Raw genomic sequence first — 18,879 nt, 5'->3', positions numbered from 1 at the left:
GAGGATTCGGCTTTTCGAGCCGCATAGCGCCCCCTTGAGGAATAAAGGCCCTGTTGAAAGGAAACATAAGAGCTGGAAACATTTGCCACCCAATTCTTTCTACCTAGCCCGGTGTCATGGCGTCCTCCTGTTCGCAGGCGCTCAGGCATCATGTATATAAAAGCAGCAGAATATTTCATATGAATCTGCATAAACCATGGACTAGCAGGTAAAATTAATAGACAAAACTGTTTTATTTATGCGTTTTTGTGATGCATGTCATGTTCTGTCGTTTGTCTGTGTTTAAAGATATTACTGGTTGCCTGTAGGTCATTTCAAGGGGTCTGTATGTGTAAACTTAAATCTTCATGACAGATATAATAAAGTTTTATCAGATGCATGAAACACTCATTAGGCTTTTTCATTATAGGTCTTTTGGTGTGAGTTCTGCTGCATATCAACTACCTGCAGCTTCATCATCAGGTGAGACAGCTGCTCTCTGTCACTTAGATAACGAGATTCATGTGCATTTTTATAATTATATTATATGTTATACGTACATTTTTATATTGTCATTACATTTGCAATATCTTTTTAACATCTATAGAAGAAATTGTCATTCCAAAGAAGAAAACATGGTAAATATTTATGCATTTTAAACATGTCTCATTGCTAGTTAACATTTGCATTAATTACTAATCATTAATAATGCATTATTTAATATTGTTTACAGGAGTGAGGTGGCTGTCTTACAGGCACTTGCATCCACTGTGAACAAGGTATGTACCGCTGTGATATACAGTAACTAGTGTCATACAGTTGAATAATTAATTTATTTAATGTATGCACGCGTGTGTACGTGCTTGTGTGCTTGTGTTTTGTAGGATCCTACAGCATCACATTACAGATTCCAGGATGACCCATTCCTCATCCCAAGAACATCAGGAGAGTTTGTGAGTAAATTGTTACATTTAGGGAGTTCAAATGTCTATTACAATGGAGAGAATACTGTCTATGATAGTTATAGTTTTAACTGTTGGTAAAGGCATTAAAGTAAAACTTCTTTATTAAGATGACAAGAAAAAACATTTATACAACATACTGTATATTGATGACAGTCTGAGTTTTCTTTATATATATGAATGAACACACTGCAAATAAAAATAATGAGTGTGTGTGTGTGTGAGTGTGTGTGTGTGTGTGTGTGAGCCTCCGCCTCCTGGTTAGCACACCCACCTCCCATGCTGGAGACCCCGGTTCGAATCCCGCTCAGAGTGGGTTGATCAGGACCGGTTACATATGCATTCATGAAGATACTCTTCTTTCTCTCTCCTACACAGAAATTATTTTCCTTGTCCCAAGAATCGGGCAGAAATGCTGCAAAATATTTCATCAATAAATATCCAAAGTACTTCCAGAAAAACTACGCAGAACCTCATATTCCTGTGAGTCTCCAGCATTCATGCCTGATGGTTTTATGTGTTTTTAATGAGGTCTTGAGGTTTTAAATGGTTCTTTTTTCTTCTATTATAAGTGTTTGATGCCAGAAACTCTTGAGGCTCAGATAGAGGAGGTATCTGAAGCTGCTCTCATAGAGAGAATTCAACTGAGGAAAGTCAAAGCTGCCGTGGATCTATATGACCAACTGCTGCAGGCTGGTCAGAACTCCACAAATAAACACAACTATAAACTAGTAGATCAAGTTTTAATATCATGACACTGAATCACTGTGTTATGCAGAATAGGATATATGCAGACTGTAAATTCATTGTTGAGTGTTTTTTGTCAGGTACCTCTGTGTCATCGGATGTGACCAATGAGCTGTTAGATCTGATTTGTTTCTATGGAGACCATGATCCTGTACAAGAAAACAATCCAGAACAGAGGACGGATGACACGGTAAGGTCCAGTCACACCACTGATTCATAATTATAAATCCGATGACCAAATGTAGATACAAAGCAGTCAACTGTCCAATATTCATGCAAAATGCGGTCCTATCATATAGCCTTATAAACAATGTATAGACCTTTTAAGACATAAGTATAATTTAAAATGGCCCATAATATTAATGCAAAGTTATTTACTTGGTTGTCATTATTGACTTAGTACATCAATAATTGTAATACTGATATTGATTAGATATTGACCGATAATCGGTTAGACCGATATTTAAATTTTTCCAATGGTTATCGGTTAATATCGGGTTTACCGATAAAGTTGGACACAAAAGACAACATTTTTAATATTAAGTGAGGGACTTTGAACAAGTGTACATTGCAACTAAAACTAGTCAATTTAACTATTTGTAGACTGCGTGCAATATTAGTATTTTAAAGCAGTTTACCAGAGTATCGGTCGATATGTATTAATGATGCATGTTATGGCTATATTATTGTAGTGTTATGATTATTTAGGATAATTATTGTAATTATTAATCTAGTATAAAAAATGTAAAATGCATTCAAAATAAAAGATGTAATATGAATTAAAATAATTAGTAATTTAGGAAAATTTTTATATTGTGTTAAAGCAGAAATAAAATGATAATAATTAAAAATCGGTGCTGCATATTGGTTATCAAACACTTCAGTATAAAATAATAAGTATCTGTCGTTAAAAAAAAACTGTATCGGTCAGTCTCTAATATATTAGTATATTTCTCTCAGGAGGACGTACAGGATGAATTGCAGAGTAAAAAAGGAAGACCACCCAAAGCCTCCGATTTACTGAGGACCGCATGGAAGTGAGTAACTACACACATACGGCACAGAGATTATAGGAAGTAAAGGAATAGTTCATCCAAAGATGACAATTCTCATCATTTACTCACCCACTTATGTGTATGACTGACTTTCTTCTGCTGAACACTATTAAAGATTTTTAGAAGAATATTTCAGCTCTGTAGGTCCATACAATGGAAGTGAATGGTAACCAAAATTTTGAAGCTCCAAAATGCACATAAAGGCAGATTAAAAGTAATCCAAAAGACTCCAGTGGATCAATCTACAATAGTGGCCAAAATATTGGCACCCTTGGTAAATTTGAGCAAAGATATCTGCATTGTTTATCCTTGTGATCTTTCATTTAAAAAAAAAAAAAATCACAAAAATCGAACCTTTAATTGAAGTAAAACAATTGAAAGAGGATAAATATATCATTATTAAATAAATATTAATTCTCTAAAACACGTTAGCCATAAAATTGGCACCCCTAGAAATTCCTATGAGTAAAATATATCTGAAGTATATTCCTATTCATATTTTAAACTTTTTAGTGCACCTGTGTGACTAGGAACATGAAATTGTTCAACCATGAAACTTCCTGTTTCAAAGGGGTTTAAATATGAGGTATCACACAGGCCAAAAATTCCCTTAATCATCAATCACATTGTGTTAGACTAAAGAATATAGTTCTGATGTGAGGCAACATGTTGTTGAGCTTCACAAAATGGGAAGTGGCGAAAAGAAAATTGCCAAAGCATTGAAAATACCCAATTCCACCATCAGGCCAATAATGAACATGTTCCAATCAACTGGAGATGTTAAGAATTGGCCTGGAAAAGGACGTGTGTCTATTATATCCACGCACAGTGAGGAGGATGGTTCAAGTGGCCAAAGATTCTCAAAGGATCACAGCTGGAGAACTGCTGAAATTAGTTCGGTCTTGGGTCAGAAAGTCTCATAAATAATATCAGACATCACCTACATCACCACAAGTTGTTTGGGAGGGTTTCAAGAATAAAAGCCTCTGCTCTCATCCAACAACAAACTCAAGCATCTTCAGTTTGCCAGACACAACTGGAACTTCAAATGTGACCGGGATATGATCAGTTAAAAAAATACCTTATTTGGCAGCAAACGCCAGAGATGGGTTTGGCGCAGACAGAGATGAAGTATCCAATGTCCACGGTTAAATGTGGTGGTGGATCTTTAATGTTGTGGGGCTTTAATGTTCATGTCAACATGAAAGATGAAAAGTAATGACTTTGCTAAATTATTTCAACATCTGTAATTTAATTTAATAATAGTAATTTGTTTTATATGATAGTCAACTAATGACTCACCCTTTGTGGTTTGTTTTAAGCAAATTAATTAATATGTTAGATACCACGCATTAATAAAGTATGGATGTTGTTTATAAGTGATGCAGGTTTATTTACTAATATTTATTTGCATCAGAAAAACATGCGTTTTTCCGTCGTTTATTTAGTAATTGTTTACATTTGGCTTCCGTATTTTGTTTCCCACTTGAATGCGTGAAATGTCGTAGTAACTAATGCCCGACTCGAAGGTACAAGCTTCCCAGTTGCACTTGAACGCAGCATTAAATATTGATTTGTTTCTCATCCACACCTATCATATCGCTTCTAAAAGCAGATTTAACCACTGGAGTCAAATGGATACATTTTATGAAGCCTTTATGTGCATTTGGACCTTGCATTGAATGTTCCTACAGAGCTGAGATCATCTTAAAACAAATCTGCATTTGTGATCTGCAGAAGAAAGTCATGCACATCTGGGATGGAATGAGGTTGAGTAAAATATCTATGAAAATTAATTTTTAGGTGAACTATCCCTTTAGATCTGTATTGTTAATTAATCTGCATAACATTTTACAGAATCATGAACTCAAGACTTTATTTTTATAATTTGTATTTATATTTTTTTTGCCCTACAGAGAGAATAATAATGCAGAGAGAATATTTGCATTACTGTCGGAGCCAAACACTCGTTCATACAGCGCTCTGATCAGAGGAATGGTGAAGGTAAAAACTTTTTTTTTTTTTTTAAAGAATATTTTCTTTTTGGATGGCTGAAGATGATCATTTGTGTGATTGAATTCACAGCATGGTGCCTACTCCAAAGCATTCAGCACCTACACTGACCTGCTGAACAACCGACTGACAGGTGAGAATGCTGTTAAGCATTTCCAGTTAATCAGTAAATCATCATTTTAATACCCAAAAAATAACATTTCTGTCATTTACTTGCACTCATATCATTTCAAACCTGTATGACTTTCTTCCTCCTAAGAAACCCAAAATGAGATGTATAAATTAGGGCTGTCAATCGATTAAAATTTTTAATCGAATTAATTAAATGGTGTCACGGTTAATTAATCGCATATACAGATATTTGATGAGAAAGCCCCTCATATAACAATAATTCAATATATAATGATGAAATAAGTATACTTATATAGTTAACTTTAAATATTAAAAAATTATATATAAAATAAACAAATATTCAGATAATTAAAATGCATTACATTCTTGTGGCAGAAGAGTTAATCATTGATTAGACAATATAAAAGCGGTTTTAGAATACAATGTATTGTTTATTACCATATTATTGATCATAAGTCAATCATTGGCACACAGTTCACAGAAATCCATTTCACAAGTGAATTTGTCAATCAGTTGGAGATTTATTGTGAGGATTTGTTTAGGTTAAGTTATCAAATTTGTGAAAACCAAATAAAACGTCTTTATAAAGCAAAGAAAAACTAGTTAAAATAGATGTGAACAAACAAACAAACTTTTCATCACAGCATTACAGAAGGAGCAAAGTGGATCTATTTCAGGGAGCATGTTTCTTAAATAAATCGACTGGGTAAAAACGGTGTAACAGTTTAAAGGACACCTCCTTAACCTTGTTGGTAATTAAATATTTGTGAGGTAAAGACCATCCGACCTGCGTCAGACATGCCTGTGTCGCGTCTCGGGTGTGTTGCGTCATAAAAATAAAATGTTTAGGTCACTGTGTCGAGTTAAATATAGTTTAATACTCAATCTTTAAATGCATATTAAGATCCCTTAAAGATAGCATTTGCGCTCCATCAAGTGTTTTGAACGCAAGAAATTGTTTTCTTCACTGTATAAACTGTGTGTTGTTCACACAGCTGAAATTGCAATTACTGCCCTCTGGAGTAAACAGGTGGTACTACAAGCTTAAATTTCTCAGTTAAGCATTGCTATTAAAGTGCGTTAATTTTTGTCAAAATAATTGCACGTTATTAACGCGTTAAATCGACAGCCCTAGTATAAATATAACAAAAAATTGACCTTTTCCGATTCTAGAGCTGAATAATGTTAATTTTCTCCTTCCAGCTGATGTCCACACCTTCAATGCTCTGATCACAGCCGCCCCAGAAGTACAAGAGAAATACAACGAGAAATGGGAGCTGATAGTGGTGTGTTTAGATTTAGTTGTAAAACAGCTTTCATTAGTAGTTTCTAGTTGCAGCTGCATCAATCTTGTGTGTGTGTTGCAGGATCTTCTGAAGCAGATGTCAGAGCAGAAGGTGAAGCCAAACCTCCTGACGCTTAACGCTGTCCTAAAGGCTTTGAGACGCTGTGGAGCTCTAGGAAAATCACAGGCCTTCCCTGTTATCTGTGAGATGAAAGCAATGTCCATCGGTTTGTATTTTGTAGTAACCTCTCCTGTTTTGTTGAAACTGAATGGTTATTTTGGTTACAAGACATGTTTTGATCTGTTTTGGTGTATAATTGTTTGTTTTCTTCCAATCATTCATTTCAGATCCCAGTTTGGCATCTTACAATCACGTGCTGTGCATCTTTTATAAAACAGGTAGTAAAGGCTAATTCTATATTTCTAAAGACAGTTTTCTTGTGTATTCTTTAAATAAACTACGATATTATGTAAGGGATAATGTGCAATCAGCCAGTTGTTATTGCAAAATAAACCACGACATGGTGATCAGGATCTTGTATCATCCTAAAGGGCATTATTTTGCAATTGCATCCGGCTGACTGTACATTATCCCACTTATTACAAGGATACTAACCAAATAAACAAATAATTGGACATTAAATATTGATTTGCATTTGAAATTGATGCAATTATGTTAGAAGAAATAAATCGCTGAATGGCTAAAATCCACCTCTGCTTTGCGTTGGTGTTTATTTTGTAATTAATGACTGTCTGACCGCTCATTGTGTATCTTATCAAAAGACTACTTGTCAAATAAATAAGTAAATGGATAAGAAACATTGATTTGCGCTGAAATTATTTCATTAGCGTACTCTCAGAGATGTAAAGATGGCTCGTAATACCCGGATGAGTGGTCTGATACGTGGATGTGCAGTTGTTACTGAGCAATATCAGACCGCTAGATGGCGCCATTGATTAGTCGTAATTGAGTATCCAGAGTGGATAAATGGATATATCGGTTTTACAGATTAACTGGTGCCGATAGTTTGGAACTATCTGTTAGTATTATTCCTCCCTGTTAAACCCTTCATCTGGTGAATAAATAAGCCAGGCCTATTCAACTGGCGTCCCGTGGGCCAGATCTGGCCCGTCTCTCTGTTTTTACAGGGTTTAGTGCAAAAGCGGTGCATTTTTCTTAGACTATTTCAGAAGTTGGAAAACAATTTGTCAACCGTCACTTTGACTGAATGGGAAGATTAAATAAATAAAATCATGGATGGCTGATAAGCGTGAGTTTCAAGAAACAGAAAAGTTCTATTAATTAATTTGGTCAAGAAAACGAGATTTGAAAAGTCAAAAGTTTTAATTATTGCAAACTTCGCTGTGATTGTTCAATATTTAGTGTCAGTCTGGTTTACTCATTTTGTTATGGACAAAATTTGAAAGCACTTTTTAGTATATATATATTTTTTTTACATATTTTCTTTCAGAATTCTTGTTAGGTTGAAATGTATCTAAAAAAAAAAAAAATAACGAACAAATGTTACAGGTCTACTATAACACAATATATATAGCATTTATTTAATATCTGTGAATAGCTTTTTGACAAAATATTCTTGCTTGGCACGCATGCCCTGATATTTTCTTTTCCTCTGGCCCACTTGTCGATAAAGTAGAATAGCCCTGATTTGGACTATAAAAGGCTTGAAAATAAAATAAAAACCGAATACTGGACAATCGCTGATGATCTACTGTTGATGAATTACTTATCATACAGTATTCATGAGCCCATAAGACAATGTTTACTCTACTGTAATACATTGTAGATTATTGTTAGAGTGCATGTTTTGTTTTCCTTGAGCGTTTGTGTGAGCTGAAACCAAAGGCATTTCAAAATAAGAGTCCCTCATGTGTTTCAAGCTCGTTTATAGTTAAAAGTCCCAAGTTATGCACCAAATCTTCATTTCTTTTCTGGTTATTGGGATTTTGATTGCACACATCTGGAATTGTACTAATTTTGGACTCTTGTAGCCTCCATGCCCATCACAGTAAGGAAATTCTGAATTATTCATTATCAGCCGTTTCCTCCAGCTTAGTTCTGTGTATCGGGAAAGTCCACCAAAGGCCAACCTCAATATTAAATGTTAATATACACTCACCTAAAGGATTATTAGGAACACCTGTTCAATTTCTCATTAATGCAATTATCTAATCAACCAATCACATGGCAGTTGCTTCAATGCATTTAGGGGTGTGGTCCTGGTCAAGACAATCTCCTGAACTCCAAACTGAATGTCAGAATGGGAAAGAAAGGTGATTTAAGCAATTTTGAGCGTGGCATGGTTGTTGGTGCCAGACGGGCCGGTCTGAGTATTTCACAATCTGCTCAGTTACTGGGATTTTCACGCACAACCATTTCTAGGGTTTACAAAGAATGGTGTGAAAAGGGAAAAACATCCAGTATGCGGCAGTCCTGTGGGCTGAAAATGCCTTGTTGATGCTAGAGGTCAGAGGAGAATGGGCCGACTGATTCAAGCTGATAGAAGAGCAACTTTACCTGAAATAACCACTCGTTACAACCGAGGTATGCAGCAAAGCATTTGTGAAGCCACAACATGCACAACCTTGAGGCGGATGGGCTACAACAGCAGAAGACCCCACCGGGTTCCACTCATCTCCACTACAAATAGGAAAAAGAGGCTACAATTTGCAAGAGCTCACCAAAATTGGACAGTTGAAGACTGGAAAAATGTTGCCTGGTCTGATGAGTCTCGATTTCTGTTGAGACATTCAGATGGTAGAGTCAGAATTTGGCGTAAACAGAATGAGAACATGGATCCATCATGCCTTGTTACCACTGTGCAGGCTGGTGGTGGTGTAATGGTGTGAGGGATGTTTTCTTGGCACACTTTAGGCCCCTTAGTGCCAATTGGGCATTGTTTAAATGCCACGGCCTACCTGAGCATTGTTTCTGACCATGTCCATCCCTTTATGGCCACCATGTACCCATCCTCTGATGGCTACTTCCAGCAGGATAATGCACCATGTCACAAAGCTCGAATCATTTCAAATTGGTTTCTTGAACATGACAATGAGTTCACTGTACTAAAATGGCCCCCACAGTCACCAGATCTCAACCCAATAGAGCATCTTTGGGATGTGGTGGAACGGGAGCTTCATGCCCTGGATGTACATCCCACAAATCTCCATCAACTGCAAGATGCTATCCTATCAATATGGGCCAACATTTCTAAAGAATGCTTTCAGCACCTTGTTGAATCAGTGCCACGTAGAATTAAGGCAGTTCTGAAGGCGAAAGGAGGTCAAACACAGTATTAGTATGGTGTTCCTAATAATCCTTTAGGTGAGTGTACATGTGTTCAGCACTCTGATAATGAATACGATAACATAATCATGTATTTCATAATTTCGTCACGCTCTCCAGGTGCCCCAGTTCATGGTCAAACAGACATTCTACAGGAAGTGATGAATGAAGTTTCAGGAAGGAGTTTTGTCCCACAAGATCCTGATGATGGTATCAGCTCTTATTATTAATTTAATTTTGCTGTGTGTTGACTTTAGTTTTTGTTAAGGTAGCAATTTAGACATTCATTTGACATTTCAAATGTAGCCATTTAATGGATACTAGAGGTATTAAAAATAAGTGGTCGACCGATTTATCGCAGAGGCCGATAAATTGGCCGATATTCCGAATTTTGTCATTATCTGCCGATACATTTTCCTAATTTGTCAGGGCGCCGAAAATCGCCTGCTTGCATGTGAAGAGACTGAGACATGTAAATGACCAGTCACGGTTCATTTTGTTATTACATGCCATTGTGTTGCTACAATAATAGATAGGTGTGCAACAGTGTCATTTAAACAATCCACATATCAGAGCCACTGCAGGCGCGTTTGAGTTTATAATGTTAAAGTGCTCACGTTTCATTCTCCCTCTCGCTCCTCAACAGTTCCCTGTAACTTTTAACTGTGTTGTCTAATGATAAAAAGGCAAATATCAATAAAACGAATATCATATACCGTCTGCAAATATGCACACATCTCGTTTAAACAGATGTAATAAACCAACTTCACACAAATTGAGCAGATCCAGCATCCTGTGGAGTGCACATTTATCTTCCTCTGAAGCACGTATTCTAACAGTCTCTCCTCAGCAGTTCCCTGATACGTTTACATTTCTTTTCTAATGATGAAAGGCAAATATCAATAAAACTTCTATTATATACCATTTCCAAATATGAAGACATCTCGTTTAAACCGATGTAATCACCTCACGAAAATCCAGCGTTTTCTTCCCGTCGAGTGCTCTAATATCTTCCTCTGAAGCATTTATTCTATTAGCCAGAATCAAAAACTTCAGGATCAGGATCAAAAGTTCCTCTAATTCACAAATCATGACAACAATCCAAGAAGACAAAAATTGCAGAAATTGCTGCTGATTGCAACAAAGTCTTTCTAGCAAGTCAGTCAATTATAGCTTTTATGCATTATAGCTAATGCACATGCATGTTCTCGTGTTTAATGACCGGCAATGTCTGTATCTAAAAGGTGATTGGCTCTTTTACCTGTAAGGCGGGACTTCCTATCTACATCCGTTGACTGCAGTTGGGCGTTCAAATTTCTCCCATTAATTTTAATAGAAGTGGCCCATCTCTGCTAAAAAATTCTCTGGTGCAACTTTAAGGCAAAAGCGCTTCACATGTGCTAGTAAACGTCTTATTCACTATGCACCGTACAATTGGTTGTATATTTTTTTTTTTAAGTAAATGCGATTCCTAACGTGGATATGCCAATCTTAGTTGCTGGAATAGTGTGTACAATTTCTTCATGTGTAAATAAATTACAAAAATTTGATGACTAAACAGAAATCAGAAGAAACTGCGGTCTACCATGTAAAATAAAATAAAAAAAATTATATTGTATTTTAAAAAGTTAAAGTTTTGTGTAAATTACAGTGCTTTTTTTTTTAGCAATTTTATGTTTGTTATGACCTATATTAAATTGTGAGACATATCGGCATTGTATCGACCACCCTGCCCTCTGAATATTGGCCATCGGCCATTGAGCATTTTGTGTAACAAATCAATTTTTGATATTGTTTTTGCTCTACAGCGCAGTTCTTCATTACTGCAATGAGAACTGTAAGTGCACTTCAACATGATCTGTCAACATCTTTGCTTTTATGTTCAATTATTAATGTTATTCACTATATGATGTGTGAGCGGTGTGGCATCTAATTCTGTAGTGTCTGGACACTAAAGACATTGAGCAGGCCTACAGAGTGCATGAGCTGCTGGGTGTCGGAGAGAATTGGAGACTGCTGGGAGATGCTTTCCATCAGAGCATCTACTAGTGAGTACAATACTTACAAAACAATGAGAACCTCACTGTAAACCAGTCATTTTTTATTTGCCCTCAATACATGTCGAAATCAAGCATGCTGATGATTTTTACATTCGTGTTGATTATCCTAAAAATAGCTGTGAATAAAAGTTAATTGAAATGGAAATTATATTGGTTCTTCTACTCTCTCTCAGTGCACGGTTCTTCAGTCTTCTGTGTATGATGGAGAATATTGATGTAGTTCTGAAGTGGTACAGAGATCTTATTCCTTCGGTGAGGAAAGCATAATAATCACATGCTGCTTCATTTAAAAACACAGATTGGCTATATGCATTGATGTGGATTCATTTGCAGGTGTACTATCCCAATTCTAATGTCATGAGAGATTTACTTCAAGCACTTGATGCTGACAACAGATTAGACCTCATCCCACAGATATGGAAAGGTGAGTGTCTTTTGTAATTAAATATTCAAATACATAATCTGAAAAGTAACAGTATTAATTAAAGCTTCTTATCAGCTACATTAAAGCATGTTGTTGTTTCAGAGTTTGGAGTGGTCTTTTAAGAGACATAATTAAGGGGGCCCGGGTAGCTCAGCGAGTAGTGACGCTGACTACCACCCCTGGAGTCGCAAGTTCGAATCCAGGGTGTGCTGAGTGACTTCAGCCAGGTCTCCTAAGCAACCAAATTGGCCCAGTTGCTAGGAAGGGTAGAATCACATGGGGTAACTTCCTCGTTCGCAATTAGTTGTTCTCGCTCTCAATGGGGCATGTGGTGCGTGGATCGTGGAGAGTAGCATGAGCCTCAAAATGCGGAGTCACCGCAGTGTCATGCACATTGAACCACGTGATAAGATGCGTGGATTGACGGTCTCAGAAGCGGAGGCAACTGAGACTTGTCCTCCACCACCTGGATTGACGTGAGTAACCATGCCACTGCGAGGACCTACTATGTAGTGGGAATTGGACATCCCAAATTGGGAGGATAAAGGGTATTAAAAAAGATACATCATTTGAAATAATAGTTCAACCGAAAACGACAATTTTGTAATAATTTACTCACCCTAATGTCATACCAAACCTATATTTTGCAGTGGAACACAAAAATTAGAGATGTTTTTTGAAGTGACTAGTAGCTGTCATAAAACATTAACCCTTAAATGCATGGGCATCTCACAAAACATAATTACATACTCAATGGGGCACATACTGCATATCGATCACAAATGGATCTACATAATGCACAGATAGTTTTATTTTCAAGACAATTAGAAAATAATAGAATATATTTTTGATGTTTTATTTTTCTTATATCAAAGAGATTAACCAAATAAAAATCCAGATTCATCGCTTCCATGCTGAAATTTCATGGCACGTGACTGGCTGTCAAACACACCTTGAGCTACACATAACACGAGATACACATATGTATTTTCTCAGGCACTTTTAAATGTCTAAATAGATGCACAACTTACAGAATTTCAGTTGTTCACCCAAATGTCAATAACCAAATAATACTGTTGATGTGTTACACTTTATAGTTTACTTCCATATTGCTTCATATTGCTTCTTTAACAAATGTAAATCAAGTCAATCACTGAAACAGCACCACCTTGAGTAACAAATAACATGTATAATATGTATGTGTACACCCATATGGGATACTGATAATTCACCATTGTCACACTGAAAATCAATGTGAAATGGAAGTAATTTGTATGAATCTAGTACTCATTTGTATTGTAATAAAGAAATCCATCCATCCATCCATCCATCCATCCATCCATCCATCGTAAACTTAAATAGATATGAAATAGTCATACAATTATGGTTTATGGATGCGCAAAAAAAGTGATACTTTTACACTTAGGTTGAAGTAATTCAAACTAATTGTTTTTTAACCACTCCACAGATTTAATATTAGCAAACTTTAGTTTTGGCAAGTTGTTTTGTGCATGACACGAGTACTTTTTCCAACAATTGTTTACAGACAGATTGTTTCCATTTTAATTGACCATATCACAATTCCAGTGTGTCAGAAGTTTACATACACTAAGTTAACTGTACCTTAAGCAGCTTGGAAAATTCAGGAAAATTATGTCAAGCTTTCAGACAATTAGCTTCTGATAGGAGGTGTACTGAATTGGAGGTGTACCTGTAGATGTATTTTAAGGCCTACCTTCAAACTCTATTCAAACCAAGTGCCTCTTTGCTTGACATCATGGGGAAATCAAAAGAAATCAGCTAAGACCTCAGAAAAGAAAATGTGGACCTCCACAAGTCTGGTTCATCCTTGGGAGCAATTTCCAAGCGCCTGAAGGTCCCATGTTCATCTGTATAAACAATAGTATGCAAGTATAAACACCATGGGACTGTCAGCCATCATACCACTCGGGAAGGAGACGCAAGCTATCTCCTATAGATGAACGTAGTTTGGTGTGAAAAGTGCAAATCAATCCCAGAACAAGATGCTAGAGGAAACGGGTAGACAAGTATCTATTTCCACAGTAAAACGAGTCCTATATCGTCATGACCTGAAAGGCTGTTCAGCAAGGAAGAAACCAATGCCCCAATACTGCCATAAAAAAGCCAGATTACAGTTTGCAAGTGCACATGGGGACAAAGATCTTACTTTTTGGAGAAATGTCCTCTGGTCATTGAAATGAATTGTTTGGCCATAATGACCATTGTTATGTTTGGAGGAAAAAGTGTGAGGCTTGCAAGCCGAAGAACACCATCCCAACCGTGAAGCATGGGGGTGGCAACATCATGTTGTGGGGGTGCTTTGCTGCATGAGGGACTGGTGGACTTAACAAAATTAATGACATCATGCGGAAGGAAAATGATTTGGATATATTGAAGCAAAATATCAAGACATCAGCCAGGAAGTTAAAGCTCGTAAATGGGTCTTCCAAATGGACAATGACTCCAAGCATACCTCCAAAGTTGTGGCAAAATGGCTTAAGGACAACAAATTCAAGGTATTGGAGTGGCCATCTCAAAGCCCTGACCTCAATCCGTTAGAACATTTGTGGGCAGAACTGAAAAAGTGTGTGTGAGCAAGGAGGCCTACAAACCTGACTCAGTTACACCAGTTCTGTCTGGTGGAATGGGACAAAATTCCAGCAACTTATTGTGAGAAGCTTGTGGAAGGCAACCCAAAATGTTTGACCCAAGTTAAACTATGCTACAAAATACTATCAAAGTGTATGTAAACTTCTGACCCACTGGGAATGTTATGAAAGAAATATAAGCTGAAATAAATAATACTCTCTACTATTATTCTGACGTTTCACATTCTTAAAATAAAGTAGTGATCCTAACTGACCTAAGACAGGGAATGTTTTATACGATGAAATGTCAAGAATTGTGCTTAAATATATTAGCTAAGATATATGTAAACTTCTGACTTCAACCGTATCTAGGGTCTTTAATGACCCTATACATTTTTGTTAATTAAGAATTTATAAAAATGTTGATTTCCCACACTATTCAGAAGAGAAAGGTTGAGGAATACTAAAGAGGTGTGGGCGTAACTCTAAACGATTTATGAGGTACAGGGGTGGAATGAGATCCTGGGTTACTAAAGACCCCAAGCATGCAGAAAGGGGTAAAAGTATCATAAAAGTAGTCGATACTACTCATGTGCTATATTCCAAATATTCTTTGGCAACACTGGCTTTGTGTGAGGAACAGATTTAAATTTTAGTAATTACTGAAAATATTCCCCCGCACTATAGCTCTCAAATCCAATTTGGGTTCAAACCTGGTGCGATCATCTTAAGGCGTTGTATAAACTACTTTTCAAAATGCTAAGTTCAGATGAGAGTTAATGTTCTTCTGGGTTAGCTGTGGTTTTCGCACTCTTCCATGGATGCCATTTTTGGCCAGTGTCTTTCTGATAGTGGAGTCATGAACAGTGAGTGACTTTCATTGATACGAGAGAGGCCTGCAGTTCTTTGGAGGTTGTCCTTGAACTTTGTGACTTCCTGGATGAGTCGTCGCTGTGCTCTTAGAGGAATTTTGGAAGGTCGGCCACTTCTGGGAAGGTTCACTACTGTGCCAAATTTTCTCCATTTGGAGATAATGGCTGTCACGGTGGTTCTTTGGAGCACCAAAGCCTTTGAAAGCTTTGTAACCCTTTCCAGCCTGATGTATAACAATCACCTCTTTCCTCATAATTTCTTGAATTTTTTTTCAACCTTTGCATAGTGGGCTACTGGGTGAGACCTTTTAACAAACTTCATGCTGCTGAAAAATATCTATTTAGGTAATGATTTGATTGAACAGGGCTGGCAGTAATCAGCTCTGGGTGTGTCTAGTCCAGCTGAACCCCATTGTGAATACAGTTTCATAGATTTGGGGATTTAGTAACTAATGGAGCAAATACTTTCACACAGGCCAAGGTTGGTATTGGATAACATTTTTGTTTAAATAACACGATTTAAAAACTGTATTTTTTGTTTAATATTTGAAACAATCTACTATGAGATATACACAAAAGCAATGAAGATGGGGGAAAATAATTTTTCACTGTACATGGAAGAATGTCATATAGGTTTGGAACATCATAAATTGACATTTTTGGGTGAATTGTTTCCTTTTAAGTGACTAGATTTTTTTGTTTTGTATAAAGACTACTGATACTGACTGAAGGACGTAATTTCAATAATTTCCCATTCCACAGATATAAAGCAGTTGGGCCATGCTAACAGACAGTTTCTGGTAGAGGAGATGCTGACATTAATGGCAAGAGAGCAGCAAAATCAAGAGGTACCTCAAGATTTTTAGTGCACAGTTGCACCACCCAAAGATACTTTTACAGTAATTAATCATTGAGATATGTATACATATTGCTGTGCAGGTGCAGGAGTCATTTGCTCGGTGTGTGCTGGATGTGAAGAAACAGTACGAAATGGGCGACCGTGGCAAAGTTACGCTGAGCTGGACGGCAACTTCGCTCAGTGACATCATTTCCATTCTGCTAGCAGCCCAAAGGAGACAGGAAGCCTGGTAACACCTGCAAAAACACTCTTTTTATGGAAGTGTTTTAAAAAATTATTTGGTTCAAAATGGCTAAAAAAAATGTGTTATCTTATTTCTCTTCATTCAGGGATATGCTGAAGCTATTCAAAACCAACAACAAAGTTCCAAGGTAGGTTTTACGGTATATAGATATCTAAGCTTGGTGAAAATGCCTCTATTTAGCAAAACAAAATGATCTCCATGTTTACATTTTGATTGAATTCTAGTTTCTCAATGTGGCTCAGACTTTTGTACCCTTCTGAATGTGTTATTAATATCTCATTGTCTTTAAAGGAATAGTTCACCCAGAAATCATTAATTCACCCTCATGCCATCCGAGATGTGAATGACTTTCTTTCTTCTGCAGAACACAAATGAACATTATTAGAAGAATATCTCAGCTCTGTTGGTCCTCATAATGCAAGTGAATGGTGACCAAAATTTATAGCTCCAGAAAGCAAATAAAGGCAGCATAAAATTAATTCAAACATCTCCAGTGGTTTAATCTGTATCTTCAGAAGCGATCCAATTGGTTTTGGTTGAGAACAGACCAAAATCGAACTCCTTTTTCACTGTACATCTTAACATTGCAGTCTATAGGCACGATCATGATTTCAAGCTTGATTATACTTCTTGGTGCTCGTATGCACAGATCGCTAAAGTGCGCTAGGATGTGTCATCAAGGTTGAAATCGGGAATGCCAAAGAGACTGTTGATGTCAAGATTTATAGTGAAAAATAATTTGGTCTGTTCTCTCGCAAAACCAGTTGGATAACTTCAGAAGACATGGATTAAACCACTGGAGTCATTTGGGTACTTTTATATGCATTTTGAAGCTTCAATGTTTTGGTCACCATTCACTTGTATTTTATGGACCTACAGAGCCGAGATATTCTTCTAAAAATCTTTGTTTGTGTTCTGCTGAAGAAAGTCATACACATCTGGGATGGCATGAGGGTGAGTAAATGATGAGACTTTTCATTTGAGTGATTTTAAACATTTAACAGTCCGAATGCTTGCACTAACAACAGCTGTTTTGTTCCCTCAGTGAGGAGCTGTTGAATAAGTTCTTGACATCCATAAAGGAGATCAGTGATGTGAATAAAGCAGTTGAACTAGTCCAGATCTCAGCCGGCTTCTGTCTGCCAGAAACCCAAAAACTCATTGAGCGGGTCCGGAAAGACTTTGAGCTCTCAGAGCAGCAGACGTAAGTTTTACCCATTTGAAATGGCAACCCGAGGAATTTTACATGAATTGGAAAATTAAACAATATGACTTAATCTTCTCTGGTGTCTTGCAGGAAATTCTTGTCTGATCTGGAAATACAGACCTATAACAGCGATTGACTGGCTGCTGAGAGATGTACTGCTGCGTGAATGAATGTGCTGTGTACATGGCATCTACATGATTCTTCTGTACTTATGTGTCATATCACATGCTACACATTTTACTCAACATGGTCAATATTTGTACTTTCAAACCCGTTTTCCCTCATTTCCTGTTGTATTCTTGGTCGTCAGACCAGTTTCACAGTGTCTGCTGTTTTGTTCCTCAAATAAAGCTCTTTACGCTGCTCAGTGAATCACAGGGTGGACAGTTATTGTTTAATGGGAAAAAATTCCAATCTCCAAATAACTTCCCAGACACATTTAAATTGTAAACTTAAAAATACTAGTATTTTTAAAGTGTTCACAAACTGTGTTGTTAAAAGACGACACCAATGTCCAATGCCGGGTTAAAAGAATGGCAGAATGGTTTAAAACATTATAATTTAAGAGATTGTGTAGTTTCAGATGATAAAATTCAATAACTCTGATATTTTTCTGATTTGAACGCTATAACTAGTGTTTCTAAAATACAAAACAAAATGTCTGTTTTTGAACAAATTAATATTCCATGTTCAAAACAAGTAAAGCTCAATGGACAAGCATTTGTGGCATAAGCACACAATAAATGTATTTCAACTCACCCCTCCTTTTCTTAAATAAATCAAGGTTACAGTGAGGCACTTAAAATGGAAGTAAATGAGGCCAATTTTTGGAGGGTTTAAAGGCAGAAATGTGAAGCTGTAAAATTAGAAATTACACAGAAAAGGTTAGAAAGTGATTTTTATCACACTAAAATCAAGTTGACATGCATTTTGTTTACATCTTTTGGTTATGCTTTTGAAACATTTACAACCTCGACGATATTTTTTTTTTTTTTTTAGAAATGGAGGGATGTCAAAATAAATTTTGTGGTAATCAACATTATACCACAAATTCTGTCGATTGAGCTTTACTTGTTTTGAACATGGAATATTAATTTGTTCAAAAACAGACATTTTAAGCATTT

The 18,879-nt window shown here is 36.6% G+C and overlaps 1 protein-coding gene across 1 annotated transcript; it reads left to right on the top strand.

Annotated features, from left to right (window-relative positions):
• The first annotated feature begins 92 nt into the window (after window positions 1-92).
• On the top strand, window positions 93-18,122 carry ptcd3 (pentatricopeptide repeat domain 3). Its single transcript, XM_052154670.1, has 24 exons — window positions 93-208; window positions 410-462; window positions 587-617; window positions 713-758; window positions 864-932; window positions 1,320-1,424; window positions 1,514-1,637; window positions 1,769-1,878; window positions 2,649-2,725; window positions 4,660-4,747; window positions 4,829-4,889; window positions 6,092-6,174; window positions 6,256-6,400; window positions 6,522-6,572; window positions 9,601-9,690; window positions 11,289-11,317; window positions 11,422-11,528; window positions 11,714-11,792; window positions 11,874-11,964; window positions 16,208-16,293; window positions 16,385-16,533; window positions 16,634-16,675; window positions 17,594-17,752; window positions 17,846-18,122. Exons 1-24 carry the CDS (start codon window positions 117-119, stop codon window positions 17,889-17,891), a joined length of 2,013 nt encoding a protein of 670 aa, XP_052010630.1. The 5' UTR covers window positions 93-116; the 3' UTR covers window positions 17,892-18,122.
• Window positions 18,123-18,879: the final 757 nt, after the last annotated feature.

This window comes from Xyrauchen texanus, chromosome 23 (assembly GCF_025860055.1).
Source record: "Xyrauchen texanus isolate HMW12.3.18 chromosome 23, RBS_HiC_50CHRs, whole genome shotgun sequence".
In the NCBI taxonomy this organism is placed as follows: Eukaryota; Metazoa; Chordata; class Actinopteri; order Cypriniformes; family Catostomidae; genus Xyrauchen; species Xyrauchen texanus.
The sequence above is the reverse complement of the archived record's forward strand: the minus strand, read 5'-3'. Positions and strand labels throughout refer to the sequence as shown.